Source organism: Cervus elaphus, chromosome 25 (genome assembly GCF_910594005.1).
Source record: "Cervus elaphus chromosome 25, mCerEla1.1, whole genome shotgun sequence".
Classification (NCBI taxonomy): domain Eukaryota; kingdom Metazoa; phylum Chordata; class Mammalia; order Artiodactyla; family Cervidae; genus Cervus; species Cervus elaphus.
Genome location: NC_057839.1, coordinates 15,762,113 through 15,787,585, shown reverse-complemented (window position 1 = coordinate 15,787,585; position 25,473 = coordinate 15,762,113). Strand labels below are relative to the sequence as shown.

The window sequence follows — 25,473 nt, the reverse complement described above, 5'->3', positions numbered from 1 at the left end:
TTATGTTCAGCACTTCCCCGTGTCAGTAGTACTACTGAAGTTATCCCCTCAGTCTAGTTTATCCTTAATCAGCCCCACGGTGGTGATGGGCATATGCTGCTATATGCTCCTGTTTTCTACCCTGACGTCACCTAGAAAAGCTTGCTGCTGCTGGAGGGTAGTGTTTGATCTGGGTGAAGACTGGAGTGGTTTTTTAAGACATACATTGCTGAATAAAAATGTCTTTTCTTTTTTTTCCCTTTGGTCTGAGTTAATTGCTGTTGGAAGACATCGCAAAACTATTTAGCAGAACTTTTTCATATATTTTCTAGTGAAAGAGCTGTGGTTAATTAAAGATACCCTGAGTAAAATTGTCCTGTGCTAAGGTTCAGCAATTAGATATTCTAGCCTGTAGAGGAAACATTTTGGTTTGCTATAGCTTCCTATCAGAAAATGTGAAAGCCAACCCCTAATTTGATTTTCTACCTGATAGCACATTTTTAATATTAGGTTTTAAAGCATTCTGTGAAATTATGAGCTATAACATTTGAAGTGTCTTAAAAAATTATAACTTGATTAAATTAATAATCAAATGTAGATGTTATATTTGTTTAATGTCACAATAAAACAAGCCAAATATTCCTATTCCAGTACCCTTGGAAAGCTAGTTCAGGTCCAGCATTGACCAGGATTCACCGAGGATGTACCCAGGCATGACACCACTCCTGTCCTACTGCTCTGCTAAAATCATGACCTCCTACTTGTAGAATGCAATATCTTTTTAAAATAATATTACTCAGTGTGAGCACCCTTGCAGGTTTCGATATTAGGAAGCACTTTCTAACTCTTGACTATGTCTCTTCCCTTGATTCCTATGATACTTCCTTCTATATTTCTGTCTTTCTGTTGGCTGCTTTTAGTTTTCAATTCATTTTTAAAAAACTCTTAGGCTCCCTTGGGTGGCATCCTTTGTCACCCTTCTACTTGTGACAGTCGCTTCTTGCCCACTGTCTTTTGATTCATGTGTGTGATGAGTTTTCTTGCAGTTTTTATCTCGGCCTTTCCTCTGAGCACAGATGCCTGTTTGTACTTACTAGTACTCTCTCCTTATGAATATGTCCCACCAGCACCTTAAATCCAACTGTTATTCAATACCAAGTCTCTTATCACCAATTCTGTTTATTCTCAGATATTGGCAACATCATCCATGTGGTCCACCCAAGCTAGCAGCTTCAACATCATCTTTTGTTAAACCCCTCCCTGCTGAGTTTTCCCTGAAATATGTTTTAAACCTGGCTTCTCTCCCCACCCAGTTGCTCAGGGCTTTTGCAGTGAATTGAGAACTGGGCTCCATCTTTTGCGTGTTCTTATTGCCTCTCAAATCTCTCTTCTAATTGAAGCTGTTATTTTTTAAGACATGAATTTAATTATGTCTTTTAACTAAAGAAAAACATCCCATGGTTTGTCCTGACACACACGAGTGTGAAATTTAAAAAAATGTTAGCCACTCAGTCATCTCTCACTCTTTGCGACCCCATGGACTGTAGCCGGCCAGGCTCCTCTGTCCATGGGGATTCTCCAGACAAGAATACTGGAGTGGGTAGCCATTCCCTCCTCTAGAGGATCTTCCCAATCCAAGGATCGAACTCAGGTCTCCTGCACTGCATGGATTTTTTACCATATGAGCCACAGGTGATCTGCAGATCAGCGGCACCAGAAGACTAGTTAGAAATACAAACTCTGAGGCTCCCACCCATCCTCACTGAGTAACCACGGGGATAGTGCCCAGTAGTATGTGGTCCAGTAAATCCTCAAAGTAATCCTGATGCACTCTGCAGTTTGAGAATGACTGCATTGCCGGTCCTCAAGCCTTGCTGCGTATTATAATAACCTGTGGAGCTTAAAAAAAAAAAAAAGAAAGAAAGAAATACCCAGGTCCCAGACCAATTAAATCAGAAACTTCATCTGTCTGACCTGGCATCAGTATGTATCTTTTTAAGGGCTCACCAGGGGAATTAGATACGTCGAAAGGTTAGAGAACAGCTTAATCTATACAATTCACTTTCTTTAGCAGAATCTAAAGCAGTGCTTCTCCAACTTGAGTGCACAGTGGAATCACCTGGGAAGCTTTAAAAATGACTGATGCTTCCCTCACCTCAATTCCCATTCTGATTTAATTGGACTGAAGTGTGACTTGGTCATTGGATTTTTTTTTTAAGTTCCCTAGGCTATTTGAATGTAAAACCAATATTAAGAATGAATGTTCTAAAGCCATGCTGAAACTCTAGTGTGCCTAAGTATCACCTGGAGGACTTAATAAAAGCAGAGACGCCCATGGTCCTGTTCAGGTCAAGAATCACCTGGAATATTGCACTAAAAGGTTTTTCCAGCTGGCCTGCAGATTTCTCTAGTTTGATCTTGATGCAGTTTCTAAGCTCTGCATCATTTACTGCCCTGTCCTAACTTCTACAACCACCGCCTCGACGGCATCATGTTACTTGGCATACCTTAAATATACCTTACTTAAGTCATTGAGGAAAATGTAGATTACTAAAGTCAGTGGTTTTGAATCAGTTGATTAGCTATTTGGAAAAGAAGTTACCTCGATTGCTATAGCTTACTCCTTAAATAAATCCCATGTAGATACAGAAAAAGAAAAAAGAACAACCATAGGGAATTCCCTGGTTGTCCATCTGTTAGGACTGCATGCTTCCACTGCAGGACTCATGGGTTCGCTTGCTAATGGATGAACTAAGATCCCATAAAATACAGAGGGTATCAAAAAAATTAAGTACTAGAAGAAAATATGGTTTCATTTAGAAAATAATTTGGGAGGGTAGGAAGACCTTTTTGAACAAGGTACAAAACTTTATAAGCCATAAAGAAAAATGATTGTTAAATCTGATTAAATAAAAATTTCTCTGCAGAAGAGTTAATATTAGCAATATTAAAAGATAAGCACAAATGGAAGAAATGTGTTTAGTGTGTTCAAAGAATTTCCTCAGTGTACAAAAACAAAAACTACAAATTAATGTCAAAAAAAGACTGACATAATACCTCAGAGCAGTAAAGTGTGAAGCAGGTAATTTGGACAAAAAGGAACAAATGGTCAGGTAGCATTTTAGAAAATGTTCAGTTTCACTCATCCTAAACAAATTCATATCAAAACAATATGATACCACCAAAATCCGAAAAAAATGCAGTGTTGACAAGATTGAGGGGAGACGGTGTTCCCGATGCCACTAGTGAGAGTGTAAATTAGGGCAGGGTCTTTGGAGAGCAGTTTAGCTATATGCACCAAAGTAAAAAGTGAACCGACTTTGGGGGCCAATGTAATCCTGCTTCTAGGAGTTTAGTTCCTGGGTATAATCACCTGAGTTTGCAGAAGATATTCATTGAATAAGCAAAGCACTGAAATCAGTCTAAATATCTGTTAATAGAAGACTGAGTAAATTATGGTATGTGACATACTGAAATTTTATTTGATACTAGAGATGACAGATTTAGATGAACTGATATAGAAAGTTGTAGCTAGATTATTAACAAAAAAGCATCAGTTATAGAATGTGCTGTGCTTAGTCATGTCTGACTCTTTGCAACCCCGTGGACTCTAGTCTCCCAGGCTCCTCTTATCCACGGGGATTCTCCAGGCAAGAATACTGAAGTGGGTTGCCACGCCCTCCTCCAGGGGACCTTCCCAACCCAGGGTTCGAACCCAGGTCTTCTGTATTCTTTACCATTTGAGCCAGCAAGGAGGCCCAAGAATACTGGAGTGCATAGTCTAACCCTTCTCTAGGAGATCTTCCTGACCCAGGAATCGAACGGGGATCTCCTGCATTGCAGGTGGATTCTTTACCAGCTGAGCTTAGAACATATATATGTGTATATATTTATATATAAACAGTTGACCCTTGAATAACACAACAGAGGTGCCTACCCTCTGTGCAACTGAAAATCCAAGTATAACTTAGACTTGGCCCTCTATATCTGAGGTTCTTCTGATTGGCGATTTCTTCTGATTGGCGATCCTTATCCAGAGTCAACCCAACTGCTGAACACGTGTGGTGGTAGAGTATTTACTATAGAAAAAAATCCACATGTAAGTGAGCCTGCACACTTGAAATCTGTGTTGCTTGCTCAAGGGAAATCGTATATGGCACAGCATTATTTGGGAAATTTTAAAAAATATACATTGTATATTCTTATATATCTATATGTATTCCTGGATAAATCCATACATCTGAAGAGTGGAGCTGGGGCTGGGGAGGTGACATGGAGCCCATAGCTTGTTGCAGTACCTGGCCCATAATGAGTTCATAGTAAGTGTTTGATTGAATCAATGAATGAGAATCAGAGGCTGGAAAAGAATTTTACATACCACCTTTACCTGTTTTCTCTGCCACCTTTTGTTTAATACCACGTTTAACTCTTTGAACTTTTTTCAATGTATATAATTGTTTTTATAATACAATGAAGATGTGTAAAAAGGTGCTCTTCACTTTTGAGATGCTGTCCTTCTGTTCCCTCAGTTTCCTCTGCTTCAGAAGGATCACTTCCTTTCTCCTACAGTTTTCCTCTGAGTCAGATGAAAGGTTGCCCCTTTGCGGCCATCCATTCTTCTCTCTTCTGAACCTGTGGCTTCCTCATTTTATGTATACTGAATACCTATCACCACAAGTGCAGTGTCCCGTCCTGCCTCATGTTCTCTCTTTCTTTCCTGCCTGGTGGGTGGGAGCATTATCCGGGATGGCGCGATTCATCGAGCTTCCTCCAAAGGCTGCTGGGCTCTACCACATGGTAGCCAACAGGAGGAGCATAGGGCAGTGCTTCCGGTCCAACTGCTAAGTGCCGGTCCGTGTTACGTTCACGCTGACCTGACACCGAAAGTGATTGTCCATTTTTGACCCTTTGAGTATTCCCAGGATACAGAACTCTAGCTTAAACAGTCTCCAGAATACCAGCATTCCATTTCATCCGGCATCTCTACCAACATCACTTGAAGGACTCTCCCAGTATCAGTTGCTTACTAGATCTAGAAGGGTATCCAGCAGATATTGACTCTTTTTCTCTCTCAAGCTTTATTGAGACATTAATAACATATAACATATACAAGTTTAAGGTATATGACATGATGATTTGGTACGTGTATGTATTGTGAAATTATTACCACAATTAGGTTAGTTAACTCCTATATCCCCTTACATAGTTACAGTTTTTATTTGTATGGTGATAACCTTAAAGCTTTACTCTCTTAACAATTTTTAAATATATAGTACAGTATTGTTAATTATAGTCACCATACTGTACATTAAATCCCCAAATTTATTTATCTTATAACTAGAAATTTGTATCTTTTAAACATCTCCCCATTTCCTCCACCCCTAGCAACTGGAAACCAAAACTCTCTATTTCTGAGTTTTTTAGACTCCACATATAAGAAAGAATATACAATATTTGTCTTTCTCTGTCTTATTTTGCTTATTGTAATGTCATCAAGGTCCAGCCCATGTTGTTACAGTAGGCAGAATCTTTTTTTTATGACCAAATACCATCCCATTGTGTGTGTGTGAGTGTGTCCATTCATCCATCAGGGGACCCTTAGGTTGTTAATGTGTCTTCAGTTCAGCTCAGCCGTGTCCAAGTCTTTGCGTGCCTATGGACTGCAGCACACCAGGCTTCCTTCCCTGTCCATCACCAACTGTGTCTTGGTTATTGTAAATAATGCTGCAGTGAACATGGAAGTACAGATGTCTTTTTGAGATAGTGATGTCATTTTCTTCCGATTAACACCCAGAAGTGGAATTGCTGGAACATATGACATTTCTGTTGTTAATTTTTTGAGGAGTCTCCACGTTGTTTGCCACAGTGTCTGCATCAGTTTACATTCTCACCAACAATGAATGAATGGTCTGTTGGGTTTGATTAGACCATTAGAGTTCTGAAAGGTGATAATAGGAAGAATGGAGAAGAGATCTCTTTAGAGGGATAATTTCTTTGAATTTTCCAGAATTACTGAAGGACACTAAAATCCAGATCAAAGAAATTCAACCTACTCCAAGCAAGACAAAAAGAAAAAAAAAATTCCATACCTATAGAGACCACAACAGTGAAAGAGGAGAACATCAAGGAGATCTTAAAATCATTCAGAGGCTAATGAGTGATAGCTAATATAGAAGTGGCAATTAGGCTGAATGTTTACCTGCTGAAAGTAATGATAGGAGCCAAAAGACAGTAGAATGATATCTTCAACATACTGAAAAAAAATTAATATAGCATTCTATACCCACAGAAGCTACCTTTGAAAAATATAAATGAAATTAAAGCATTTTAGACAAAAGAGAGTTTATTACCTAAAAATCTTCACTAATGGAAATTCTAAATTTTATATATATATATTTATCAGAGAGATGAAAAATCATATTGTTTCAGGCAAAACTACCAAGAGAATCACATATGTAATTTCATAGTTCCAAGTAGCCACATTAAGACCATTAAAAACAAAACAGGTGAAATAATTTTAAAAATAGTATATTTAAGAAAATTACTAGAAATGATCATTTTAACATTAAATCAATGTTTAAAAACTGATGAGATCACTCATCAATTTTTTCACCATGTCTTTGAGATCTAGTGTGTATTTTGTACCAATACATTGAGATACCAATGCTAACATTTAAAGTAAAATGTAGTCTTAATCAAAACAACAAATTGTGTTTAACAGAAAAAAAAAAAAGATTCTCTTTTCTTCATATCATTGCCAACACTTGTTATCTGTCTTTTTGATAAGAGATAACAAGATAACCTTTCTGACAGTCCTGATATGAGATCTCCCTGTGGTTTTGGTTTGCATTTCCTTGATGCTTAGTGATGGTGAGCACCTTTTCATATGCCTGTTGGCCATTTGATTGTCTTCTTTGGGAAAATATCTATTCAAGTTATTTCCCCTTTTGTAATCAGATTGATTTTTTGCTATTGAATTGTATTATTTTTTAATATTAACCCCTTATCATTTGCATATATTTTATCTCACTCAGTAAATTGTCTTTTCCTTTTGCTGATTGTTTCTTCTGTTGTGAAGCTTTTTAGTTTGATTTAGTCTCATTTATTTTTACTTTTGTTGCTTTCTCTTTTGGTGTCATAGTCAAAAAAATTATTGCCAATAAAAAGCACATGAAAAGATGTCAACATCACTAATGATTAGAGAAATGCAAATCAGAACTATAATGAGGTAAGGTATTGCCTCACACCGGTCAGAATGTAAAAACATCTATAAATAATAGATACTGGAGAGGGTGTGGAGAAAAGGGAATGGTCCACTGCTGTCAGAGGGACTATAAATTGGTACAGCTATTATAGAGGACAGTATGGAGGTTCCTTAACAAATGAAAAATAGAGCTATCATATGATCCAGCAATACCAATCCTGGACGTATATCTGGAGAAAATCATAATTAGAAAAGATACATGCACCCCAGTGTTCATTGCAGCACTGTTTTCTTGCTATAACCAGGACATAGAAGCAACCTAAATGTCCATCAGTAGAGAAATGGATAAAGAAGATGTGGTTTGTGTATACAGTGGAACACTACTCAGCCATAAAAAGAATGAAATAATGTCATTTGCAGCAATATGCATGGACCTAGACACTGTCATACTGAGTGAAATAAGTCAGAGAAAGACAAATATCATATGTTATCACTTATATGCGGCATCTTAAAAAGGGGTACAGATGAACTTATCTACACAAGAAAAACAGAGTTACAGATATAGAAAACAAACTTATGTTTGAAAGTAAAAGTGAAGTCGCTCAGTCATGTCCGACTCTTTGCAACCCCATGGACTGTAACCTACTATGCTCCTCCATTCATGGGATTTTCCAGGCAAGAGTACTGGAGTGGGTTGCCATTTCCTTCTCCAGAGGATCTTCCCGACCCAGGGATCGTCTCCTGCATTGTAGGCAGACGCTTTACCGTCTGGGCCACCAGAAAAGCCCTTATGGTTAAACTTATGGTTACCAGGGTGTAAATAGGGAGGAAGGGTAAATTGGAAGGTTAGGATTGACACATCCACACTATTATTTATAGAACAGATAACTAATGAAGACCTACTGCACACCGCAGGGAACTCTTCTCAGTACTCTGTAATGGCCCACATGGGATAAGAATTTTATTTATTTATTTATTTATTTTAAAATTTATTTATTTATTTATTTTTTCAGTGGGTTTTATCATACATTGACATGAATCAGCAATAGATTTACACGTATTCCCCATCCCGATCCCCCCTCCCACCTCCCTCTCCACCCGATTCCTCTGGGTCTTCCCAGTGCACCAGGCCCGAGCACTTGTCTCATGCATGGGATAAGAATTTTAAAGAGTGGATTTATATATATGTGTAACTGATTCACTTATACCTGAAACTAATGCATCACTGTAAATCAACTATACTCCAATAAAATTTTTTTTAAAAATTGTTACCAAAACCAATGTTTAGTTTTTTCTCTGTTTCTTTCTACTAGTTTTATTGTATCAGCTCTTGCATTTAGTAAGATAAGTATTTGTTAAATGATTCATTATGCCAAAGTATGTAACTAATTTTTCTTTCAGAGGTCCTTAAAGACTCTGTTGTGCTTTTTAAAAGAATAATCACAACTTTTTCCCCTGCCTCAACACACCCCAATATGCCTGAAAAGTTCAACACATTAGAATTCATATCTGTGGCTCCTTATGGTAGTGGTTCACTGAAGATTGATATCTGTGCATTCAGAATCTCAGGGTTGCAAACAAGTGCCCCTCACCCTGTCCATCAGTTACTTGGGATTGTATGCTAAAAATATGGATACATGCATAGATCATAAATAGAGTAAGGCCCTGAATGGACACATCCCTGTTATGGATAAGGGTGAATCATGTTTTCTGCAAGAAGGAATGATTAGAATAATTAGAATGATTTTAGTCTTGCTTCTGATAATCACTGGTTCAATTGAGTCCCCCCTGCCACATGCCTTGGTTTTAACCTTTCTAATAATTTTACATGTTCTGATGTTACCAAGGCCATATATTAGGCATTCTGCTTGTTTAAAAAATGAAAGAATAAGATGTATAGTTTTAAGGCTAATATCTTATTCATATACTGTTAGATACGGATTATAAAGATAATTGGCATTTCAGCTTTAAGCAGTCAAACAATTAGAGTTGATAGTAAAAGTATAAACACAGTTGTGGTTAATGAGTGTATTCTTCCCTACGACTTCCTTATACAGACTTTTAACCTTAACCCAGGAACAGAGGAGTGATACACAGCTTAATTTGGGGTGGGGGTGTTCCTCTTTAGAAGAGAGGAGAAATTGTGGAAATAATTGAGTTTAGAGGAGAGTAACAGGACGCCAGTAGAAGAAGCGTAATAACTTACTTGATTGACCTGTGACAACACCTGTGGACAGGTGGGATTTCTAGAGTGTTGACATGGTGGGATGCTGTTTGTTTAAGCTGATGGGGAAGAAATTTCCAGCCTTAGTCCTGTTCTGAGACTACTTGGAGGTCAGAGTGAAGTGAATATATAAAAGGGGCATTGAATTAGTATAGCTGAAATAAGAGGCAGGGAAGTTAAGTTATAGAAAGCGGGCAGTGTAAAAACTTCAGGACTTGAGGGATCTAAATGGCTAGTGAAGTCTTGAGCTTGATTTAACAGAGTACACGGAAATTCTAAAGTTCTCAGCTCTCGCAGTTTACTAGAGCCACTTCATTTAAAAAAGGTAGACTAGGGTCTGGGTATCAGCATTTCTAAAGCCTCCCAAGTAATTCTCCTGTGCATCTGAGCTTGAGAACTGTTTATTGATCCAAGGGCATGGAAGCAGAAAGTGAGGGGTAAAAAAAGATTCTAGAGGAGAGTCTCAGGGCCAAAGTATTTCCAAGATCTTGTGTAGTATGGTTTATGGAATCTGAAAGCCAGAATTCTGATTTATTAGATTCTTGGTGCATTACATATTATTTTATTATGAAACAGTAGAATTAAATGTATTAGATTCTTTTAAATCTCGAGATATTTCTGGAGTTAGAAACTGAACATAATTAAGTAACTATTTAAAAAATACATAACACATATTTTGTTTCCTTCAGATGGAATGCCTTTTTATCAGAAGCCAAAAGAACATTTTCCATTTGTTAAATTAAACCACCTTAAATTTAGTATTTATATTTTTAAGGGGAGCTGAAAGGAGGTGATTTATAATAGAGAATACATCTAGATTACATTTAGCAAGTTATAAGGACATGCAACATTTCATTTAAATACTTCCTCTTTGACTAGAAATTATTCAGCAATTGAAGGAAACAATCTGAGAGGAACCAGTTTCTTGATATCATCCACCCCTTTTCTGGGTAAAAATGCAAATTCTTTGTATCTAATTATGTTAAAGAATTAAAATCCCTTCATGTAAGATAGAAAAAAAATATGCACACCTTAGGTTACATTCTTTGACTTGGTCTTTTATGTACATTCAGAGACTAATTAATTATCTAAAATTGATAGACTACATCACATTTCATAAAGCTGCATGAAACTTTGGAGTGTCTGTTATGGTAGCTATGTTCTTATCTCCCCTTTCTTCACCTTACAGACACTCCTCAGTAACTTTATACACAAAGGCTAAAAGTAATCTCTTCTCTATTGCTGGGAAGATGAATTACTGTAGATGGGAGGAAAACATACAACTAAAATCAACTTTCTTCATCACTCTTGACATTCACTAGTCTTTACTCGAGATCACCTTGAGATGTGACATCAATTCAGAGTAATAAGGAAGGGTCAATGAAAAGCTAAAACATTCTTGAAAACCCATTATAACACATCTCCAAGGGATTTGTGTCAATGCCACAGCATTTCAAATACACTACACAAATTTCAGAGGAATGGCTTCATGAAATGGAGACAACAGGCATCTGTGAGAATCTTATGACATAGCAATTGACCTGTTATTGGATCTCTCTTTCACATCCTACATGTTTTTCACCCTATAAACTCATCAGTCATTCCTTAAAAAGCAGGGCGTGTCCATTTGTTAAGTATCTGTTGTGACATACTACATCCTCCATGTGGTTTCATCATTGACGGTTTTTAATGAGTAGTTTTGATACATTTAAGGGCTTCGGTCTAAGAAAGTTTCTTTTCCACATGAATAAGGATCCAGAATTGATTTCACAAGATGTGTCTAAAGTTAGTAATGTACAGATCTTCTATCAGTAGATTTTTAGTCCTTTGGGTCTTCTTTACCTGTTTAATCTGCTTAGCAGGTAGCTCAAAGTGCTGTATATAATAAGAACCTAATACATAATTGTTGAATTAGAAAAAATTCAGTACAATTCTCATTTACTGTATAACAGACTACGTTAGGCACTGAAAATTCAAAATATGCTTTCTGTGTATCTATACGTATATATAACCAGAGTTTATCCTTCACCAGCATTTAGAATAATTTAGTGAGAAGTAGAGAAAAGTAAAATATAGTACACATCATTATATTCCATTCCATTTTACCTATGGTGACAGGACATAGAATGATTGAAATTCTCAATATTCAGACTTCAGTGGTTAGCCTGTAAAATTATCTTTCTCTGCCAACCTTTAACTAGCACTGTTGTCTAGTTTGGCCATATTAAACAGACCAAAGCTATCAAATCTATTAGGCACTAAATAATGTGAGCTGGAAAAATGTTATTTGCTCTCAGGTACAATAAAAAAAACTGTAATAGGATTTTTAAATGTTTAATTGAGTGGTATAAATGCTACATATAAGAAGTGTAGCATTGTTAATTGCATACAGTATGGAACATAAGTACATTGTGTGTGTGTGCATTCAGTTGCTCAGTTGTATCCAACTCTGTGGCCCCATGACCTGTAGGCCGCCAGGCTCCTCTGCCCGTGGGATATTTCAGGCAAGAATACTGGAGTGGGGTGCAATTTCCTTCTCCAGGAGACCTTCCTGACCCCAGAGATCGAACCTGCACCTCTAGCACCTCCTGCATTGGCAGGTAGATTCTTTACTACGGGCGCCCCCTGGAAAGTACATTCTAATATATTTAAAATTATTTGAGGTGGTGCCTCCATAAATAAAAGAGCATAGATCCCACTCAAATTTTCAAAGGTTTTATTTTGCATTTTTTAAACTCAGTATAATTGATTTACAAGATTGTGTTTCAGGTATATAGCATAGTGATTTGTTTTTTGTTTGCTTGCTTGTTTTTACAGATTATTTCCATTTTCGGTTATCACAAGGTACTGGGTATACTTCTTTGTGTTACACAGTAAATCCTTTATTGCTTTTCTATTTTACACATAGTACCTAGTTTGTATCTATTTAATCCCGTTCCCCAAATTAGGCCCTCCTCCCCTTCCTCTCCCCTTCGGTAACTATAAGCTTATTTTCTAAATCTGTGAGTCTGTTTCATTTCTTATATAAATTCGTTTGTATTACTTTATAGATTCCATGTATAAGTGACTCCATATGGTACTTGTCTTTCTCTGTCTGACTTAGTTCACTGTACATAAGGCCCTCCGGTCCGTCCATGTTGTTACAGATGGCAGTGTTTGGTTCTTTATGGCTAGGCGATATTCCGTTGTATAAATGTACCACATTCCTTAAGCCAGTCATCTGTTGATAGGCACTTGGGTTGCTTCCATGTCTTGGTTATTGTTAATCTGTCCTCCTCACGTTCCCAAACCCAGTCTTCCTTCAGTCTTCTACATCTCAGTTAAAGTCACCATCTGCCTATCTCGCTCAATCCTAAGAGCTAGGAGTCATCATATATATATATACATACACACACACACATACATATATATATGTGTATACACACACACACATATATATATATATCTTTTTTTTTTTTCCACTTTGTGGCTTGTGGGATCTTAAAGGTCCCCTGACCAAGGATCAAATCCAGGCTCTGGCAGTGAAAGCTCTGGGCCACCAGGGAACTCCCTAGGAGTCCTCCTTGCTTCCTCCCTTTCCCCCGTTATTCCACTTGGTCTAGTTTCCCAGTAAACCCTTTTGGGTCTACCCTCAGAACACACCTGAGCTCTACTTCCAACGTCTCCAAACCACCGTCTCCTCTTACCTTGTCTACACGACAGCCTCCTTTCTGATCTCCCTGCTTCTGTTCATTGCCTGCTTAGAGCCCATTGGACATGGAACAGCATGGGGGCTCTTTCTAAAATGTAAGTCAAATCATACCACTCTTCTCTGTTAGGAAAGGATTGATAAGTATTTGTTGAATTAATCAGATGACAGTGAGAAGTGGTACTGGGTAAGGAGAGTCAATGTGACAAGGATGAAAAAACCAAAGGAGGTTCAGAGAAGCCAGATTTTAAGAAAGCCCTGATTTATTGTCCATAATTATTTCTTTACTTGAAAACCCAGGCATAAAAGTCTATTTATCGGCCTGCTGTACAGGCATGCCTGGTGGTTTAGGTGGTAAAGAACTTGCCTGCCAAGCTGGAGACGCAAAAAGACATGAGTCCAGTCCCTGGGTTGGGAAGATCCTCTGCAGAAGGAAAAGGCAACCCACTCCAGTATTCTTACCCGGAAAATTCCATGGGCAAAGGACCCTGGCAGGCTACAGTCCATGGGGTCGCAAAGAGTTGAACATGACCGAGCATGCACACACTATACTTTGTTATATCGGCCTGCTGTGAACACTTAACAGCTTGCCCTAAGAGAGTGCTGCTGAAGGCCAATCAAGGTTTTTCTCTGTCCACTTAGAGTCTAAACAGCTACCCAGGTTTAATTAATATCCCACAATTATATCTGGAGAGTAGCCAGTTTCTGAAATGGCTAAGTGAGAGGAGGATTTTTAACTCCCCTCTTGCGTCAGCTGGATCTGATAGCATAGATGTCAACTTCTCGGGTGAATTTGAACTGTTATTTTTCAAAGTCCACTCAGCCTGCGGTCCCTGCATAACTGTTCAATCGTCCCTTCATCTGCTGCCATCACATTTTGCAAGGGAGTCCTAGGTTTGGTCCTGTGAAGTCTGGACTTCAGGTTTTTCAGCACTGTCAATTTATTGCTGAGAATCTCCTGCAGAGCGATGAGGAACACAGTGCTGTTTGTTAGGGTATAAAAAAGGCACAACTCATTTAAGCCGATCATCAAGTAATGACAACAAGGATTAAAGTGGGGGCTTACTCTTTGATCCACCAGGAGTTTCAAATGGCAATTATCATTAATTCTTGGATTCCCTCAGTCCTGATAGAAAATCAAGGCAACCAGAAACTATCATTTTGTAAACAGACAGCTATTAAAAGCACATTAATAATCTATAGTGGGTATAGCATATGCCTTTTAAAATGATTTGCAGCTTGTTTCTCTGCGGTGAAGATGGAGGACTTCTCCAACCTAATTACAAAGCAATCAAACAATTTAATTAATCTCGAAATCACTTTCTTAACAATAACTGCCTCCAAAATGAGGCACCCTGTGTAGCTCCGTTAGGTAACTACTGTTTTGATGTACTGCCTGTGTGTTCACCACGCCAGTTCCCCCTGGGAATCACGGAGTTAATTACCTCTCCAGCGCCTGCCCACCCACCACTAAGGTTTCCTTTACCAGGTCAGAAGCAGCAGTCTATAAAGTGTCCTGGCACTCAGACATCCAAGAGCCAGCAAATCCCTTCGAACAGCAGGGTTTGAGTTATAAGCAAGTGCTGCACATATGGGCAGAGAATTAACTGGCACTGGTTTTCATTCGAGAGCCTCTCAGGTATTGCTTTGCAGATGGGTGGATGATTTCAGAGCGCAGGACTGTGCCTGGTGAAGGTCAAGTGTAGGACTCTGGTTTCACTCCATCTTGTTTTCTTGTCCTGGGAAAGTGCTCCGAGTGCCCACAGCAGTCTGGTCCTCACCTCCAAGTGAAGAATGTATAAAGTGTGCTTTATATTTCAATCTGTCCTAAATTAGCGTTGTTGTGTATCACAGAACAGTGTCCCTAAGTCTTCAAACATAACACACAAATCAGTGTTTGTCTCAAAGAAGAACAAAGGCCTCAAAGATTGATTTGTGCCTATCTAATCTACTCATCGGAGAAGGCAATGGCACCCCACTCCACTACTCTTGCCTGGAGAATCCCATGGACGGAGGAGCCTAGTAGGCTGCAGTCCATGGGGTCTCGAAGAGTCAGTCATGACTGAGCGACTTCACTTTCACTTTTCACTTTTATGCATTGGAGAAAGAAATGGCAACCCACTCCAGTGTTCTTGCCTGGAGAATCCCAGGGACGGGGTCGCACAGAGTCGGACACGACTGAAGTGACTTAGCAGTAGCAATCTACTCATCTTGTAATTTCTCCGTGAGGAAAATTGAGGAATTTTCTGTAACAAATGACACAAAAAGCTCTAGAATACTCTATCCTTTTCCTCTACTATTACTACCACCCCAGTTCTCTCTGAAAGTTCCCTGTTAGTGGAGCAGTCATCCTCCCAGTCTGCTAACCTTGGAAGTACCAGTTAGTCTGTAATCTTTTTCGTCACTTATTTTTGATCCATCACCAGTCACACTTGGTTTGCTCACCACAACATGCGTTCTGTTGGCTTTCCGCATCCTAGTCCAGCTCCTTCTCCTTGGCGACTCCCCTGTCCACTCAACATACTCACCCCAGGTTAAAATATCGAGTGCCTCTCTTGCGTTCAAATTTCTCTTAAGCCTTCCACTAGGTAGTACCAAACCATGTTGTTCACAACTCATTGACTTGACCAGTCTGAATTCCCTGGTACTAGAGAGTCTGTCTCTCTACTGCATCACCTAACTGTGTTTGGATTGATTCTGTCCCCTTCCTGAGGTCCTTCCATTCCTTCTCCTATCCTGAGCTTGCTGAACTGCCCTCAAATTAAGCTGCAGTCTCTTGGCCTTAAGGAATTACCAAGTATTCTAGTTCATACTGCCTTTGTTTTCTCCAATAGCCCACTGTACTTAAGGGCCTTTGTGATGATGTGGGATGTGTGTATTTCTATCTCAACTAGCTCCTCAATGTGACCAGAAACAAAAAGAAAGATCTGTGATTAGTAGGATAATACAAATGGGTATGTAACTTAGAGTTGAGGAATCTTTTCAGTGTATGGACCTGGAAAGACCACACAGAATGAGAAGGCAAAACCCAATATAAGAAATGGTTAAGAGTAGTGCTGATTTTTTGTCTTGTTTTTTTAAAGAGCAGAGTTAAATTAACCTACCTCTATATCTCTGTCTCTGCCCATTCATCCTCAGTGTGATGGGCCGCCATGTATTATAAGATGTTACATTGTTTCCTGGGGGGCCACTTGTTAAAATCTCTAAAAGTGAAAAGGTTCTTAAGATAATTCCTGTTTCTGCCTCCTTCAGATTCTTCAAAATATTTAATAAACTCCCTCTACTTGTTCTGGTTGATCTCATATAATCTCCAGATATAATGTTCTCTTTACAAAGAACACAGGGCTAAGAATTTGGTGCCAAGTTTTATTGGCCTTATTATTTATTCTCAGTGGTTAGAGTAGTAGGGATTGTTCTCAAAATACCTTGGCTTCAATCAACTGTTTTGTTTCTCATAAGTTACTGATAGTTTGCTCTGTGGGGGGTGTGAGCAAACCAAATGTTTTTTTTTTTTTCCAAATAAAATTAAAATCAACCCAGAGATTTCTGGCATTTCACCTGTTTCCCTTTAGAAACAAGATTTCTAGCCATCTTGAAATCAAGACCTTTTAAGAAATATGAAAAGCAGTGCACAAACTAACAGGGGAGGGAGTGGGGGAATGAAGGCTGTTGGGAGAAGTTCAAAGAATTTAATTTAGCTGTGTAGATAAAGGACAGAAAGGGTCCTGGATTACCGGATGGCAAAAGCACAATCCGTTTCTCTAGAGGCCCAAGAAACAACAGATGCAAAGGCATGATAAATTTCATTGCAGCAGGGGGAAAATGCTTCTTGATTCTCTATCCATAAAGAAAGGGGCTTTTCAGCGCTTCCCAGTTAAATGGCTTTAATTGTGCTGTCTGTCATAAACTTAATGGCATCTGTTGATGCCATCACTGCAAAATCTGCAACTTTAAGTTAACTGAAAAATTTCAGTAGAGGCACAGCCAGTCCAGAAGTAAAGGTAACACTGAAATGATCCCCTTCGATGTGTCAGTCAGTTCTTTTTGCACACAGGTAGTAAATTGTTTACCTTTGTGGCCAGGTGCCATTCTGTGTTCCTTCTACCTAATTACAAATTGTCGCTTCCGGTGTGAGATCAGCAACGTGGCGCACTGGCTTCTTGTTAAGATTAAACGTGTCTTCTTGAATTATTTTCTGTGTTTCAAGAACATGCAGCATTTGTTTGCAGCCTTTCCTAACCTCCTTGTTTAAACCGGCTACAGTCCCATCCAGTCCTCAGACCATTCTGCCAACCTAATGAACCCTGCAGAGGGAAGCGGGGTGGTCTGGCCTGCCTGGGGCCTCCCCTCACCCTCTGCCTGCCAAGCTTACCCCATGATCAGCAACAGGTTGCATGTTCTGATGGGGAAAGTAGCAAGCCTCCAGACGAGCTGTCACCGTACAGAAGCATCCGTGTTCCACCCACCATGTAAGAACTTGGGGAAGATGCCTTCTGTGAGCTGCTGTGTGGCTGTGGCTTTTCAGGCAGCCTGGCTAGTCACCCCCTCAGCTGCCTAGGAGCAGAGGGACTATTGAAGAAGATACTTCTGGGCCTCTAGGCTGGGTCATTTGAGCTCTGAACTGCTGGGGTTCTACCTAGTATTTTATGCCCTGTTCTGACATTTCTGCCTTTAAAATGTGTGCTTTGAAGAATGAGGATTTATTGAGAACTCAGACTTTCATTCTGTTTCGGTAAATAAAAATACTGAGGCTGCCTTCCTAAAATGGAAAGCCTCACGCTCCCAATTGAAGCTTATCTTCTCTATCCTACTGTGGAAATGTTAACATCTGGAAAAGCAGGAACCAAGACATATGTATGTATTCATTATTCTGTGGGACTGAAATACATTATGAAATATATGAAAGTCTGCTGGTTGGTGACATGGGTTTGTTTATTCATATATTACACCCTTGGAAAGTTGTGCTGGAACTCAAGCCAATCCCTTTCTCTGCTCCAAATAAAACTAAAGCATTTTTTGAGGAGATGGACATTTTACAAAGGTGTACAGAAGCTTACTACTAAAGAGCGTTCTGGATGTAGCTAATGATACAAGAATAAAATCTTAATGTCATTTTTTTTCCTTCTTTCTCTCTACAGGAAATAGCCCTCAAGATAGTCCAAGAAATTTCTCCCCCAGTGCCTCTGCCCATTTTTCATTTGCACGGAGGTAAGAACTTTTTGTGTGTAGAATGATAAAGTGTTATGTGGAGAAACCCTCCCCCCTGCCCCAGTTCCTCCACTACCCGCTAGAGTTATAGATGCCTCCTTTGGTCCTCCCCCAGATGGTGGGCTCCCACTAAGGGCAGAAAAAAACATTTTCACCTTTTCTCCCATCCCTAGTGTAGTGTCTCATACCTGCTTTTGATGCTCAGCAGATTTTTACTGACTTTTCTGAGCTTATATTATAAGGACTTGATTCATCCATGTGTCCCGGTGCGGTTGTCGTTGTTACTGAAATACTCAAAAATAAATAAATAAAAATGACCTTCCCTGGAATCACAAGGTATAAACCCTTAAGATGCCTCTTTCCTTGAGAGCACCAAGCCAGCAATTTAGTGACCTCCCTGAGTGTTTTCTCTTCCTTTCTTAGTTAGAATTGGACATCAAGTATCAAGACTATATGTCTCATATCTGGGTCAGTGAGTCACGAGAAAGTACGGTTGCTCAGAGGATAGTGGGCATACGATCTGTTACCAAAGCTTTTATTTTGGGATCACCTACTGTGATCTCTCCCAGTCAGAGATGTCTGCACAGCCTCCTCTTCTGTGTGTGAAATTAGTGGGCTTCCCCTGTCACATTCAAATCTTCACTTTCCTCCATTCCTCTTCCAGCCAGGGAAAACACACAGAAGACAAAATTGCCCCTTTAGCCAGGTTTCTGAATATTCGGAATGAATTGCTTTTATGGTCCGAATGTCCTGCTTATTGATTACATTTTCTTCAGAGAGCTAATCATACCTTGAAATGAATTAAAGTAACATTTAATTAAGACATACAGGTAGGTTAAAAAAGTAGATTTAACACATTACGTGCAAACCTGCAGTGTCATCACTGCCATTTGTCATCGTGAAATGTGTTTTCTGTTACTAGGTCCAGAGGAAAGGATCTGCTTGCAGTATATTCTCAATTCCTGATCATTAAGATTCTCTTGTCAAATCACACATTCCCCACCGTATGGTAAATGCCTATGTGTACCAGGCCTTCCCTATAGGGAGGACAAAAAGTAATTGAGATGTGATCTCCAAGGAACTTTCTGAGACCCACACCCTAGTTTTCCCCAATGAAAACCAACTTTGATTCTTTTAGTCCTCTTACAGCCTGTAAGCACTGTAAAGAAAAAGTGACAATTAATTGGTTCCACAAAGCCTGTGTGTGTTTGTCCACTGAATATTAATTCACGATGGTGCTACTATTCTAAATGAAAAGGGAAATCCTATAAAAATTGGTTTAAAAAAGAACACAGCATAGTCCTTAAAATATGTTTCTTTGAAAAAAAAAAGGCGGGGGAAGTGGTGGTAGAATGCATTTAATTACTTCAAGTAAAAAGAAAATGCACATCTCATAGCCTGTTTTTAAATGTGACCAAAATCAGTCTTTTAATCCTGCCAGATTTATAAAAATGAAGAGAACCTAATAATTAAGTGGCTGACTAGAGGACAGATGACTCTGGTTTCTGTGCTATATAGAAAAAAAAAATTCACAAACCCCCAGGCATGTTAATTTTTGACAAATAAGCCGTAAACCGTAACAGAAAATTATCACAGGAGACCACTGGTTCATTTTGCAGGAATTTCCAGATGGAACTCACTGCACAGTCTTCAAAAAGTGTTAATTTAGATTAGGACATGAGTGATCATCTTTTTAAACTTTTATGCAAGTAAACAGAACCTGTGTTTGCTATCAAAACTCAAATTGGCCTATTTTTAACATCTGGCATCTATCTCTTCCATTTTAAAGTTGATTTTTCATTCCAGAAACATGGAAATTCCACTCATGGGTCTCCATTCCCTACCATTTGGTATGCATTTCTGAGACCTTAGGAAGTAATGCCATTTTGGGAGTCCCAAATTTTATTATTTTGTATATTTAGTCCAACAGATGGAAGAGATTGCCCCGTTTTAAAAATTATTCTTGCATAAAGGGATAAAGGTTGGACTTATTAATCTTTTCTGACCCTACTTATAACATGTGAGAATTTCCCCTCAGTATTCATCTGCTGGTAATGAACTAGTTGCAGTTAAGTCTGGGAAGTAAGACAACACACACTTGCTTTCCGTACTATCTAATATGTGTCTGAGAGTGAAATTATCAAGTAAATTTTTTTAGTATTGGATTAAAATACTAGGATGAAAATGCGTGTCATAGTGTAGTAGATTTTGTCTGGAACAAGGAAGCGTATTTGTATTTTGCTAGTAGCTGTGATTGTTGTTTTTCAGTTGCTGTCATGTGAGACTCTTTGCGACCCCATTGACTGCAGCACACCAAACCAGTAACTGGGATACTGATTTACAATCCACCTGCTTGTGGAGTTATTTAATGTTGTCTTCCTTGGTGGTAAAATGGAGGTGATGACATTGGTCTGCCTTCCTTAGAAGTTGTGTAGAGGTTTACATATCATACATTGCTTTCACTTTCATCAGAAATATTAAGAGAGCCCTGAATAGATGCTGGGGATGTCTCCTGGCTGCCTAGTTGTTATTTATCAGGTGAAATATCAGAATGTATTTACATAGCCAAATTACTGGAACAGATTTGCCTACTGAGGTCAAGTCATGAGACGCTTACTGAGCACAGGTGGGCTGAAGTTACTCTGGTTACATTATATTGGCATAGTTCATCTTGTTCCAGTATCAACTAGACCATAAAATGTATCATGCCAGATGAGTACAACAAACAAATCATGAAATCTGCTTCCTCTTTATACAGTCACAGTAGCCAGGTTGATACTGGAACTTTTCTTTCTTCCTTTGTCATACACCATCGTAATCTAACTTTTTGTGGCTAGTATTGAAATGATGGAGGTTTGGGGAGAGGGGCGGGTTTTCAGCGGGTTGTTTTTGTTTGTTTGCTTTTGTTGTTGTTTTTGCTAGTTGCTTTGTAGCCTGTGTTCCCATCAGATGTTTTTCTCGTGTTACTTTTTCATTTAGTATAACATTGAAATTTCCACCCACAAAGGAAACACTCTTTTCAAAAAAAGCCTTGTGGCTTTGGCAAGAATGTAGTTTTGTTTTCAGGTAACATTTTACTGGTAGCTGCTACAAAGAAAAGAGAACATTATTAGTAGGATCCAAATTGTACTTGTGTGATAGCTTTCTTCAAAAAAGGGCATGCTATCTCTTAGAGCACGTATATAGCATATATAGGAAGTTCTCATATGCAGTTGTCATGGTAATGAAAATGCAGTGGTCCTTTGTATTCCATTTGAATAAATAGACACAGACAACTTAGGGAACTTTATGAGACATAAATTACTTCTGGTCCATGGTTGTACAAAGTACTAAGCATATTCTTGTTTAAACATCTTTCTAGTCATGTGTTTTCCAAAGTAAGCAAATGTTAATTTATGCTTCAGAACTAATAAGAACATGTCTCCTCTTGGAGTTGTTCATTCATCTGAAATATGTTCATTGATACCTGAGGGAAAGGAGAGTTAATGAATCACAAAGCAGAGTCATGGTGGGGGAAATTGTGTCCCTCACTCTTTCCAAAGACTAGTTTCTGATAATTGCTATTAAATGGACTGAATAATTCTTTGAAAACCATATTCTTTTAAAAACTGGAAGTGTTTAAAATAGAGTCCAGGCATGGGTTCTTAAGTCTGTAATAATTAGCCAAATAAGCCAGGGCCAACCTGTGTCCATTTAATTGATGGTCAGTTGTCTTTGGAAACATGTTATTAGAATTAGTTTCATCTTAAATCTTTTAACATTTTAAATTGTATAAAATTATTTCTAGAGAACTTGTGGCATTTCTTTTCATTCCTTTTATCTGATACATTTACAAGCATCTTAATTTGCTTCTTTTTTTTAAAAAAAAAATACTTGATTCAATTGTACTCCAATCATGGTCACAGAATTGACAGGTAAATTTTACTAAAATCTTAACATTGTACTACTTCTGTGATTTGTCCACTTGAATTTCTCATTTTGTCTTTGTGGACCATTTGCATTTATTGGAGGTAAAAATAACATCCATGGTGGCCTATGATTATATTCTCCCTTGATTATAATTTAGGCTAAGATGTCATTTTTCTACATAAACATGCGATTGTGACATTTCTCAAATTCAAGTCAAATTCTGAGGAATTCCCTGATGTCCCCTTATAGTGAATGTGTCTGTGGTCAATTTGGTCTACTCTTACCTCTCACTTGGTAAATTAATATAAATCATGAGTTACAAAAAGGCTACATATGGTCAAAGAATGCAGTATAACTCCTTAGAAAAGTGTGTTTTTCCTTTTCTCCCCATGGCAAATGTGTGTATATTTGTCTTCACTGTGTTATGTTATTTTGAAGGCATAGTCCTATTCAAAATTGCTAATAAAATAGTTATTTTATTATTGTTAATAAAATAATCCTACTTTAGCAACAGGATTGTCTTCACCGCTTTGACAACTCATCTGAGACCCTTGTAATGACCCCGATTAATAACTATAGAGTTCAACCCAGAAGCTATCCATCCTGTTGCCATTTGGAGATAAAAACCATATTCTATTAAGACTCCTGACAGCTTCACCTCTGTGACTAGTGCAGGTCATTCTACTCTGCATTAGCTTCTATCACTAGTGGAGAATATTCTTTCTTTGCTCCCTGTCACTGGCCAGAGCTGGGCCGCACACTCATAAACTCAGAAAGAGGCATTTGCTGGAACACTCTATAAAGCCAGGTCATGTCAGAAGGTAATAACTCTTAAGAGATTCTGAACACAAGGGCAGTCACTTTCTTAGTGCTAAAGTTATTTGCCACTTAAGGCTTGAGCCGGCCACGAGCCCCCTGATCCTCCCTTCCTTTGGTGTGATGAGTAGGATTGTTCTCTTGAAAGTAATAAGCTGAAAGTCTTTAGGATGTGGTGGAAGTCCCCAGAGGCTCTCGTACCATGCTGGAATTCAGGCCCTTCCAAAGATCGTGGCCCCAGTGTTCAGTTTCCACATAGGAGTGGTTTTCCTCTTGCCTTTCTATTTTTATTCATCTGAATCTGCTGAGTCTGACCAATGTAATTATCCCTGGTATTCATTTTGTCAAAGTGTATTAGTGAGAGATCAATAATATGGATCAACCCATTCACTTTCTACTTGTTTGGGTGTATTGATTCAGTTTAAATAAAAGTCAACCTGCTGTATAATGTTTGTTTACTCTGGCCCTTGCTGAACATTTCCACACCCTCACTGACTGTGTTTGTGTCATTTGTTCGACGAAGAATACTCGGTTTCCCTGGGGTTCCCACGTAACCCTCCTCCAGTGTGGGCCTAAGCTAATCGCACTTTCTCCCCAGGACTGATGGACGCCGCTGGTCCTTGGCTTCCCTCCCCTCCTCTGGCTATGGGACAAACACTCCCAGCTCTACGGTCTCTGTAAGTGCCCAGTTTTTCTCTTATACACCCCAGAGCTCTTGCATGGGCAGCACTTTCTCTGGGTGTTCCCTGATAGGGAGGAGAGGATGAATTCTGTATGTCTGTCCCTCCGAGTAGGCTTCACATCAAATGATGAGCTGACAGACACAAAAAAGACATACTCTTTGCTGCAAGCTTTTAAATTATGGTGCACAAATTGAGCGAGTCCCCAGATCACAAGTTGGGAGGAGACTGGGAGCTTTTGTTTTAATACCATTTGGTGTTTGGGGGTAGGGGAGGGAACACAATCTGGTTTTATTGCTTTGGTTCCATGCCAGTGATATTAGTACTGAAAATGCCATCAAACTTTGATGGCATTTTTTTTTCTTGTATGGCTTAGATGTAGAGTTCTGTTTTGTTTTGTTTTTTAGTTTTTATCTTTCAAAGAAAAAGAATGGCAAGCCTTAAATTTGTACCTTCTGGATAAAAACTTTCTTTTAAGGAGAGATTAAAAGAACTTAGAAGTAAGTTAAGATCAATACAGAGACAAGATGAAGCCATGGAAATAGGATAGAGGAAGAAGAATACTATTGCCGCAAACTACAACATTTCAACAAGAGCCCTATCAATTACTGAAAGTGATTCAGTGGCTTAGATACATGCCTTCTCCATTTAAATTCGTGATATTGTGGGATATTTGTCTCTACAGAGTTTATTTTTTTACTTTACTTTTTTTATTGAAGTACAGTTAATTTACAATATTGTGTTTTCTTCTGTGTAGCAAAGTGATTCAGTTATACACATACACATATATGCATTCTTTATTATATTCTTTTCCATTATAATTTATTCCAGGATACTGAATATAGTTCCCTGTGCTATACAGTAGGACCTTGTTGTTTATCCATTCTTTATATAATAGTTTGCATCTGCTAAACCCCAGACTCCCTATCCATCCCTCCCCTACCTCCCTCTCCTTCTGCAGAGCTTCTACAGAGATTTAGAAGCTGGTGGTCATTTAGAAGGACCTAGGATATGGTGTAGGTCAATCAATAAATACCTAATGGAGAAGTCTGAAAGCTCTTGTACCAGCCAGGAATGTGAACTTGGTTTTAGAGCCGCTTCTGAGTCATTCCTGTCTCCATTTTGTCAAAATCTGTGGTTTATCGCAAAGGGATATCTATCTCCCCCACCCCCCATAAACCCCAGCACTGTGCTAAGCATATAGCTTCACACTTAATATCGGTGAATTGAAAAGAAACTGTGTTAAATGTATAAACTTTAATTGATATCACCAGTGCCTTATATTTTATATTTCCAGAGTTCCAGATGCAGTGTAACATGGGTTTCCTAGAGCAAAACACTGGCCTGTTAAAATCTGTTGGATTATTTTTACCTTCTTATAACATTTTATTGAGGAGCAATAATTTATTTTCTTGTCCACTATTCCATTGGGTTGTGGTATGTGAGTTTATTGTCCATTTAGATCATTTTTGTGAAACATCCTGACAGTCCTGAATAGTTTCAGTGGCACTTTAGTCTCACATCCAGGAAAGGATATTCAAAACTCTTGAATGGCTTCAGTGGATAGAGTTGTCACTAAAGAATGGTAAACAAAGTCACCCTTGTTTTTTGTCAGTAAGCATCATTGTTTATTATTAGCCCATGTTTTAGATCTTGAAAGCATTGGCTACCACAGTGTGAAAATGACTGCTGAAACTGATTGACCAGAAAGCAAAAAAGAATAAGGATTTTAAGTGGAATTCTTCCCTAGACTTGTGAGCATCTC

At 38.6% G+C, this 25,473-nt stretch overlaps 1 protein-coding gene across 12 annotated transcripts in view; it reads left to right on the top strand.

Annotated features, from left to right (window-relative positions):
* Nucleotides 1-25,473, top strand: part of MAST4 (microtubule associated serine/threonine kinase family member 4) — a 603,634-nt gene that overhangs the window by 506,968 nt on the left and 71,193 nt on the right. For all 12 annotated transcript variants that reach the window (XM_043887657.1, XM_043887656.1, XM_043887655.1 and 9 more), the window contains 2 exons: nucleotides 18,234-18,303; nucleotides 23,627-23,705. In XM_043887657.1, the coding sequence (XP_043743592.1) occupies nucleotides 18,234-18,303; nucleotides 23,627-23,705 (149 nt within the window). The remainder of the gene's footprint in view (nucleotides 1-18,233; nucleotides 18,304-23,626; nucleotides 23,706-25,473) is intronic.